At 41.0% G+C, this 10,434-nt stretch overlaps 1 protein-coding gene across 3 annotated transcripts in view; it reads left to right on the top strand.

The window, feature by feature from the left end:
* The window catches only part of LOC122719331 (protein groucho-like), a 126,426-nt gene that overhangs the window by 79,278 nt on the left and 36,714 nt on the right, over positions 1 to 10,434 (top strand). For all 3 annotated transcript variants that reach the window (XM_043945056.1, XM_043945057.1, XM_043945055.1), the window contains 2 exons: positions 3,201 to 3,338; positions 9,300 to 9,576. In XM_043945056.1, the coding sequence (XP_043800991.1) occupies positions 3,201 to 3,338; positions 9,300 to 9,576 (415 nt within the window). The remainder of the gene's footprint in view (positions 1 to 3,200; positions 3,339 to 9,299; positions 9,577 to 10,434) is intronic.

The following is a 10,434-nucleotide window of genomic DNA, read 5'->3' as shown; positions in this document are numbered from 1 at the left end:
CCCCCCCCCCCCCTCACACGTTATAATTAGCGGCACTAATGACTAGCGTTGAGAAGGGCGACGGGTAATTAAAACAACTCCCGCTTCCTCCTTCTTTCCGCTCGTTCGTCAACTCCCCTCTCTCTTTCGAGAGAGAGAGAGAGAGGGAAACTTGCCAAGAATTTTAGTGGCCGCGCGATATTTCAATTAGCATCGTTTAAGCGGCGGTGAAAACGGGTGCCCGCGATGCTCGTGTTTCCGCCGCTGCTTGGCATCCAGGGGGAGGGAGCGTGAAATGGAGGAGATGAGACGGGGAGAGGGAGGAGGAGGGTGTTTACCGAGACGGGTTTATACGGTCTCGTGTTCAAAGTCGGTGGACAACCGGGCAGCTTTGCCTTCCTGTTGCGCGACCTCTTCCGTTCCGACGCACACACGTCTTGCGAGAAAACACGGGCGCAGCTCGAGGGGGGAAAGGAGAGGATCGAGAGATACTTATTTTCCAATCCTTTGAATCCGGGTAATTGGGACAAGTATAATAAGTATTTCGAATAATTTTATATATTCAGTGTTATATATTTTCAATTTTGAATTTTATATATTTTTTTATTTTATTATATTTTTATTATATATAATTTTATATATATTTTAAATTACATATATTTCATCTTGGTTTTATTATTTAGGGAAGTGGTTGGTGTTCGTTGAGATTTTTGGGAATCGAGGATTGGTCAGGGTTGTAGAGATCGTGAAGAGATTAAGAGTTTGTGAAGAATTCTTTTGTGAAATATATAACTAGTGATTTGGTATTAATATTCGTTGTCGTTTATTCATTCGATGTATATGTAAGAAATCCATATATCGTAACTTTCTAACGATTTTAATGAAAAGATAATTGTTCAGAAAATATGAAGTTGAAATGCAGGGATAGAATATATCGAATAAGAAATTCTTTGTCGTTGTTGTTGTTATCGATTGGTGTTTTACTTGAGATATGATATGAGATATTATAACGATTTATTAGAATTCCTTTGGAATGCGCGCACGGTATTATTAATTCGAATCTTTGATGTTTCAAAAGGTGGATTATAAAGAATATTCTTTTATCAATTTTATCATTTATACTATAATGATACAAATTCTTTTGATTCTTATTGTTTCTCGCATGATTCTTTATTACTTTATGGATGCAATTATTGCACACATTATTTTATTATTATATTATATACGTCAAGAGATAACATCGATCGGTCAGAATTCTCGACTAAAAAACTCTCTAAAATTCCACGATTCCGTGCAACGATCGTAAACTCGTTTCAAATTTCCCGCTTCTCGATTAACATCTTCGCGATCGGTAAAATCGATTTACGCGTCGTCGGAATTAACCCATGCGTCTCTTTACAAAAGGGAAGGGGCGGCACGATTAAATACACGCACTAATCGAATTATTATTCCCAATTATGCGGCTGCTTCGTTAAAGTTGAAACCAATTAAAATTCGAGTCTGATGAAATGCAATCTCCTTCGAACGCAAAATTTAAATTTAGCGTTCAACGATGAAGAAACAACACAAACCTCGAGTTAGAAACTTTACGTAAAGCTCACAAAAAACATATCCTATTATATATATAACTTAATTTTCAAGGAAAATTATACATTCACATTTACATCTTAATAAACGTTCTTCTGAAAAATTTCTTCTGATAAATCTCTTGTAAAACATCTATATCTCCAAATCCCAATATTACTTTATTACAAAGTGAGTCACCCAGTATATACAAACTTCTTTCGTTGTCACCCTATACCTAATTGATCCTATTACAACACACGTCTAAACGTTGAGTTCACAATCAAGTATCAAGAAAGGTATCGCCAGTTTTGCCCGGAACACTTGACGGTTTTCCGGTGTACCGCCGCGACACATGACTTTTCCAGCTCGTCTACCGACCTTAATTTCCGGCCAAAGTGATGGCAGATACAGGTAATGCCCGTCGGCATCGGTCGAGACGAAAATTGAGCCAGGAAGAGAGAGAGAGAGAGAGAGGGAGAGGAAGCTACCGCCGATTCAGCGTGGATTTAATTTAATCCCCATCAGTCTGTTCTGGCCTCAGGGTGTCGTAAACACCCTCGACCAGATATGGCACACCTGCACCTGTTCCTACTCGTTCTTCCCTCGTAAGGGGTGGCGTTAAGCTCACTTAACGTTCCAATAGCGGTCACGACGCCTCTCTTTATCGTAATAATATAATTTCACGAAATCGTTCTTCCATCAACTTTTTGCGTTTATTAATGATGCGAAAAATATATATATATATATATTTATTTCAAACGTGACGGGAATATCGGGTGGGTATTCGGGTATTTTATGAATATCAAGATATCCATTTATATCCGTTTTATTTGTCGTAAATTATTCATTTGTATTGGAATATCCAGTATTATCGTTGTAATATTATCATTCATTATTATTATTTGTATTATTCAATAATATTTACTGCATTATTCATTTATCGTAATTTTGTATCGTGCCGTTTAAATTTCGAGAGGGTATCCCGTAATTATGAAACATTTATTAAACGGCACGATGAATGTAAATCCCTTTCCCAAAACCGTACCGACCTATCCAAAAATTATCTATAAAGAAACGAGGAATTGATAATTGATGCTAAAAGAAAAAAAAAAAAAAAAAGAAGAAAAAAAAGAAAGAGAGAAATTCGCAGCTGTACAGAATCGCATAGCGAATTTTGTTTGTATACGCGCGAGCGATTCCAACGAAATAGGGAAATTCCGGAATCTATATTTAATTCCCCCTCGAATATATTCCCCCTCTGAATACACGCTGTCACGCGAACGAGAGATAATAACAGTCAATTACCTATACGCGTGTCGCTGGATTGACGCGTGAACCGCGATATAAATCACGCGCGCACAGGCCGACGATTCGAGCTAAACGATCAATCGAGAAAGCCTCTGGACTCAATAAAACTCGAATTAAGTAATGCACGCTGCCGCGATCACGAGCCGAGGGGGGTGTCACGGGTTGATGATTGATACCCGGCGTAGAAAAGAAAAGGAGGGAGAGAGAGAGAGAGAGGGAGAGGGGAAAGGACAATCGTTATCCTCCCGTAGTTCAATTAAGAGGCAGGAGCACGGCTCGCCGATCTTTCCCTCCCGGTTGAAAACGGTTTACCCTTTAATAAGGATCGTTCTCCTTTCTGCTTTCAGACAGAGATAGCGAAGAGGTTAAACGCCATAATTGCTCAGATCCTGCCATTTCTCTCGCAGGAACACCAACAACAAGTCGCTACTGCTGTTGACAGAGCCAAACAAGTGACCATGACCGAGCTCAACGCCATTATCGGGGTGAGTGCACGCCAATGGAAGATAAATTACCCGCTGTGATGAACGCGAGTGTGTGTGTGTGTGTGTGTGTGTGTGCGTGTGTGGATGGCGAGTTCATGTACGCGGTTCATGTGTCGGGAGTTTAATCGGACACGCGAAAATTTCAGGAGGGGGAGGGCGAGACATGGGAATTTCGAATGAAACCGATGAAGGGGGGGTGTTCGTTGCTGGGGGCAATGACGAGATCTGTTTATTAATATTGTAGGCGTTTGATAATTTCATGAAAAACTTGCGAATTTTTGTTTAATTTTTATTTTAAAATGGACGTAGCAAGTATGGTGTATAGTTTTGTATATCGTTCCTATCGTAATTAATTTAATATCAATGAATATTACTTTCGTTCGAAGTTATGTGCGTCAATCGATGATAAAATAAAGATTGTAAAGAGTAGGTTTGGAAATTGTGAGGATTAACATATAACTTGTAAAAAAATGTTATACTTCTGAAGCGCACGAACGATATCTCTGTCTCATTTTTTTGACCATTTTCTTGATCCATTCGTGTCGATAGTCTTCAAGTAACGCGTAAAACGGTGTGCACACGTAAGGTGTAAATAATTAAATAGAAGATTAAATACTCGATTAATTGCATTACGATAATTGTACGTAACGATCGATGTTGAAAGAGGCGCATATGAAAATAACAAAGCACCGAGCTGATCATTTTCATGTTTCCCATTCGATACCGATTAAACTTACAAACAGTACGCGCTCGCGTACACAACTCGTGTAACTCGCCCGTTTGTATTTACCGGCTGGAAACTATCCACCGGCATTACTATATCGAGCAGTCGATACCCGCAAATTAAATATTAAACGTAGCCGATGACACGAAAAACAAACATCGTCGAACAATCGAAATTTCTCGCGGCCGATCGAGATTGAAACGATCCCGTCGCTTTTCTAATTCGAAAATCAATTTTCCACTGCTGCCATCACCATTTGGATTTGTGGATACACGCGCATAGAGTGTTGTTTATTTTTTCTCCGTCCCTTTTATCTGGTTTTTTTTTTTTTTTCACGCTACATATATAGGCTTCGTTACTTTCACGGACGGATAAAAATTTCTGAATTAAAAAAACGATCGAAATCCGTCGCCAACGAGACAATTATCGTGTCGTATCGTGGCAAAGGTGTATACGTTGGTTTATGTCCAAAAACGTCGCTCTCAATGGAGCTTCTATTCCAATTTTCAGCGTCAATATATACCAATCGCAAACGTGCGTGTCGAAAAATTTCCAATCCATTTTGAAAAAAGCGCGAATCGATCGAGTCGATCTCTCATCGTGATTAATTTCTTCCGAGACGGGGTAAAGTCTTGGCCCGTGTGAACGTGCACGGACACCTCTCGGCGAGTAAAAGCCTTGGGTGGAAGGCCGCAAATCCGCTCGGGGGTTAAATTTACGCGAACTCGTTCCGCCAGGGGCTCGTATCGCCGTCGTCGTCGTCGTCGCGTGGAATAGGAGGGAGGAGGGTGAGGGTGCTGCGATTCGGTCCTGCACTCACGGCGAATGAGAGCCCCTGGCCGCACGCCAGGCGGCGGTGGTAGGAGGAAGCCGGTGCACGCTCGAGGAATCCGAAAGCGGACGGATGGATACGATCCTGGCGAATCCCGAATCCTCCTCAATATTGCTCGAGCACTCAATTTCCTCCCTATTAAGCCGCCGGCTTCTCCCTCCCCCCTTCACGTCTTTCCCTCTCCGTTTCGCCACCCCCGTCCCCGTCCAGATAGATAGATAGATAGGTAGACAGGACGCGGCAACAACCCCTTTTCTCTTCCTCTCTTCGCTCTCGTCTTCCACAACCCTTCTCGCCCCCCCGAATCTTATCTTCCTCGCCGGATAGGTTATAGTGTTACGGCGCACGAGCACCGACTAATCAGCATTCCTGCTACCCAACCGCCTCCCAACCACCCCTTCGTCGACTTTCCCTCCTCTCTCTCTCTCTCTCACTCTCTCGTTTAAGTTCGACCATAGAAATTTCCACGGATCCGCGGCGTTGTCGGGCTACGTGCGGCAAATCCTTAGCAAAATCCTTCGGATTCTGCGCGCTTTAAATCGCTTCTTTTTAATCCAGCCTCGTTTCCACTCTCGTTTTCTCTCTTTTTTGTTCTTGGTTGTGTGGTTCTTTGTTCTTGGATTCTGTTTGGATGGATAGATGGTATGGTATTTTGTCCATTTTTTTTTTTTTTTTTTTCTTTTCCTGTTTGCGCCACTTGTTCGTTCATCGACGCTCTTTTTCGGGGGGAATCGATGGAAAAAGTTTCGAGGCGAGTGTATCGGTTGTTATTTTCGTCAAGATTAATCCATGAGATTATATTTGGAGCGATAATTGGACTTATCATCGAAGTTAAAAGAAATATTTGGAAACGTGCTGTGCATCGTTATGTACATTAAGTTTATCGTCGTTCGTTTTTCTTTTCGTTTTTACGATGAATTATATATATATATATATGTGTGTGTGTGTTGTGTGTGTATGGCAAATACTTGTTTCCTGCTTTGATAATAAGTTGTATTTCACACCTCGAGTGATTTATCAATCTTTATCCAAATCATATCATATTTGTTCGAAGCGAGGAGATCCTTATCGACGTTCTATGACTTTTATCGACTACAAAATGTAATCGCCTCTTCATCGAATCAACACTTGTCCGTTATCTCGACATTGTATTTACAGATATGAAAATGTTGTGGAAACGTTCGATATCGTGAACGATTTCATCGTCAATTACCCTCTATCGATCGATATATATTTTTAATATCTTCGTTATTAATGGAAAATCAATCGTAATGCTTTTCTTCGCCTGGAATCCTACAGTTTATTCTTTTTCTAATAATACGCTTATCCCGAAAGAAATACTTTCTAGAAAAAATTGTAAACAAGATAGCGCACGTACACACACACACACATATAATAAATATTACACTTTGGTTTTGATCACAGATAACGAAAATAGCTTGTATTTACACGTTAGTTTTCCTCTACCCAGAGTTTCATTAAATATTTTCCAAAGAGAAATCGAATGATTTTAATTCGGACGCTTTTCAAGAGGGTTTAAAAAAATCGATCAGAAGGGAGAGAAAATGATCTGTTTATAAAGTTAGAAGGCGCAGACGATGCTGCTGCTGCTGCTGCTGACGTTCATAATCCCGTGAAGGAAGGAGCCAAAAAGATGCTTTTCAAGCGTCAACGATGTGTGATACAGAAAGAAGAAAAAGAAGAAGAAGAAGAAGAAGAAGAAGAAGGTTAAGACGATCCCTTTGGATCTTTTAACGGCACTATCTTCACGGGTGGTTGAGTCAGCAAGCATCAACGACACCGGTGAAAACTGCTGAGAACAAGGCTTGCGCCTTGGTGGATGCAGGTGCCGCAAGAAGGCTCGCGTGAAGATGAAGGGGTTCGTAATGACTTCCTCTTTTGCCGCCACTCACAAAAGAAGACCCACCGCGTTCGGCGCGCAAAAATTCCAGATTGAAATAACTCCGCTTTGCCGGCTTTAACTCTTTCGCCGAGGTAAATTGACTTCGGGACGAAAGAAGGAGAGGTAAACCGGCAATAATTTTTCGTTTAAACGTTTCCATGAACCCGAGGGTTGGGCCCAAGCGTTAACAAAACGAGAATAATGCCAAACGTGATTAAAACTTTTCCCAGCTTTTTTATAAAATACGATAATAAAAAAAATAATACAATAATCCCTATTAAATTATATATAAAAATTTTTATAAAAATATTTATAAAAATTTTACAATCTCAAAGAAAACTTCTAAAGTGTGAATCAAATTCACAGAAATTGACGATTCGATTTATATTTTTATCATTTCGATAATACGAATAATAATAAACATCCGAAAACAAGTTAAAAATCGAGTTAATCTCGATAACGATACGAAATTTCCTATCGATAAGAGTTATTAACCGAATTGCTTCAAAAAAATACACACGTCTAAATTTTTCAACACCCCTTTCCACCGTGTCCACGAAACGTTCAGAACGAAATCCGAAAGTTGGTCGCGATCATTAGCGGAATCCATGCCGCAGATACGGAAATGATCTTCTCGACGTGAATGGGCCAAGAAGGGGGAGGGATGCGACAGCCCGAGGTCAGGATTATCGTCGTATTTACCGGCGACTAGGGGTGGGAAGGAGAAGAGCTGGGAAACGTTTACGTCCGCCTTTCTTTTCGCCACCCCCCCTTTCTTTCGTGTTTTGCGGGCTGGCTCAGACAGTCGCTCTTATTATATCGTTAAACCATTTAATTATCTCGGCAAACTACTCCCCAGGAATATTCGGCCCTGCCTTAACGAGTGTACACGGTTTGCCAGAGGGTGGACGGGTGATGGCGCGCTTTTCCTCCTTCCTTCCTTCCTTCCTTCCTTCCTTCCTTCCCTCCTCCTTCTTCTTCTTCTTCCTCCATCCACCCCTCTTCGATCCTTAAGCGTTAAAACGGCGCGGCGTGGCCTCTACAATTTGTCTGAAACTCAACCGACACCCCCTCCTACCAACCTCCCCCGACTAACGAGGAGAAACTACCGGGAGGGGGGCACGTTTATAGCCGTTTCCTCGAAACTTTTCCCCTCCCCCCATTCTCCGTCCCTTTCTTTCTCCTCGCGGTTTGCGGCGGAAAGGCCGCAAATAAAGTCGCCCGCCCGCCACTTGTTTCGTACTTTCGGGATTTGCCAGTCGGCCTCTCCGTCTCCGACGGTTCGTGGAGGGGAGGGGAGGGGGGAATTCGAGGGTTATTTAAACGGGACCCGCGGATGGAAGTTTGCCACCGTGATTTGTGTATCCCCTCTCTCTCTCTCTCTCTCTCTCTCTCTCTCTCTCTCTCTCTCTCTCTCTCTGTCTCTGTCTCTCTCTGTCTCTCTCTTTCCTCGTGGAAAGTTGTGTCCCCCGGCACGTAACGAGAGGGCTCCTGAATAACCGGGGAAAATTAAATTACGATCGATGACTGCAACGTTTTTTTCTCTTTCTCTCTTCTCTTTCTTTCTTTCTTTCGCCTCGCGCGAAGGGAACGTTTAGATCGATTTGTCGCGCGATTTCAGAGAACAGAGAAATATGGAATGGAAGGAAATTCTTTAAATTTTGGGCTTCGTTCCTCTCTGTCTCTGTCTCTCTCTTTTTTTCTTCCTATCTCGGACGATGATATGGAACGATTATTTGTTGGAGGATTATACGTTTTTTTCACGATAAAAAATAGTTAACGGAGGCGCGTTTCATCAGTGTTCGATGATGCCATCGATTCGAATCTAATCTCGGGGCCACTCGTCGGGATCGGCGTGTCATCGGTTGTTGTTGTTCAAAGATTAGATTTCTGGATCGGGAACGTTTTATCCCAGGGAGAAATCTTGATACACTTGTCAATTATATCGATTTAATCACATGTCGTAAAAGCGTAAAAAAAACTTAATCATTAGCGATTTTACGACAAACTTGTCGTAATAAAATATATTTTCCACGAATTGAAAGTGATTGATCGATTTTATTATAACATTTTATTTTTATTTTTCTTTCTCTTTCTCTCTCTCTCTCTCTCTCTTTTTTTTTTTTTCTCTCTACGTTTCAACAAATAAAACGATAAACACCTCTCGCAAAAGTATTAATAAATACTTGTTTGATATATTTGATATATTTCTATTACACTCTTGCATCTTATCTCGTATCATTTTAATTTTATCTCTCTCTCGGACGATATAACGAAAATAATTTTAATTGGTTCACCTTGGAATATCCATTTTTATCCTCGATGATGAAAAATAAAATCGATTTTGTTTATTAATTTAAATCCGTGTTTTTTACAACAACTCGTCGATACAAAAGCTGTTCTCGTGGAGGAGAGAGAAAGAGAAGAAAAATGATCAGGGAGGAAGGTAAACGATATACTCTTCGAGGTGATAAAAGTCGAAACTTTCCTGATCCGTTACAGCAACAAAGGCCAGACCTGCCAAGGCTTCTTCAGCAGGTGCACGCCCAACAACTACCACCTGGCGCCGCTATGGGCCCGCATCCAGGCATACCTGGCCTTCCCGGGCTCGGCCCTGGTGCTGGTCTTCCCGTTCCTACGTCAGCCTCCGCAGCACTTCTCGGATTAGGTATTCCACCGGGCGCCGCGGCAACCGCTGGTGGTACAGCTGCTCATCCCCTCTCGATGTTGACCAAACCGGACATCCATCGTCAAGCGGACGATTTAAAGCACAACGGAGGTAAGCTGGTCCCTTTCGAAATTTCTCTTCGATTAATTAGTCGATTAAAATCCCTCGAGATATCTGTCGATGAAGATATGAAGCGAACGGGAAGAATTTTTAAAATAAGAAGGAGAGGAGAATTAATTTGACAATCGTGATATTTCTTTTTTACAATGGAACTCTTTGCGTTACACTACTTTTGCACAAATATAAAATTGATAAATAAACGGGAGATCGGAACGAGTCACGAGTCAACGACGAGTACGAGGAATAAATTTCGTATCGTGGAATAGAATTTTATCCAAATTTTCGACGAAATTGGATAAATAATTGCTTTTGATAATAATGGTAATCTACTTATATAAATTCTCGTAAAACCGTGATTTTGATTTAACCGTGTAATTAGTATGATACGTGGTTTACATTCCACTCGAAGCAGGAAATAATAGAGTAAAAAGTCAGAAGATCAATGTTTTTGCACGTTGTTGCACCATCATGCTTCACAAGTGATAGATGTATCCTTAATTAAGCGTATACCTCATTAAGACCCGTGAAATTGCAATTGCTTTTTTATATCGTTTAGCGTGTACGTAGCCGGTGTGGATAATTATAAGCGTTTTAAACAACAAGAAAAGGAAAAGGATAAGAAATTAATCGAGGTGTGTTATTGTATACCAAACGAAACCAATCGGTCGATAAATCTAACTCCTATTTATTATACATTTCCACTCTACCTCCTCTAATGGCTAAGAATTACGTAACGAAATCGAAGGTATTTAATAAAACTCGACCCATCTGAAAGGCTAATCATTCAGATTGAACAGATAGATTTTTATTGTTTCATTCGTTCTACGTACGCTCGAAAACAAAAAAAAA

The sequence above is a fragment of the Apis laboriosa genome, unplaced genomic scaffold (assembly GCF_014066325.1).
Source record: "Apis laboriosa isolate Shangri-la unplaced genomic scaffold, ASM1406632v1 scaffold74_cov149, whole genome shotgun sequence".
In the NCBI taxonomy this organism is placed as follows: Eukaryota; Metazoa; Arthropoda; class Insecta; order Hymenoptera; family Apidae; genus Apis; species Apis laboriosa.
Note: the sequence above shows the minus strand (reverse complement) of the source record. Positions and strands in the feature narration are given on the sequence as shown.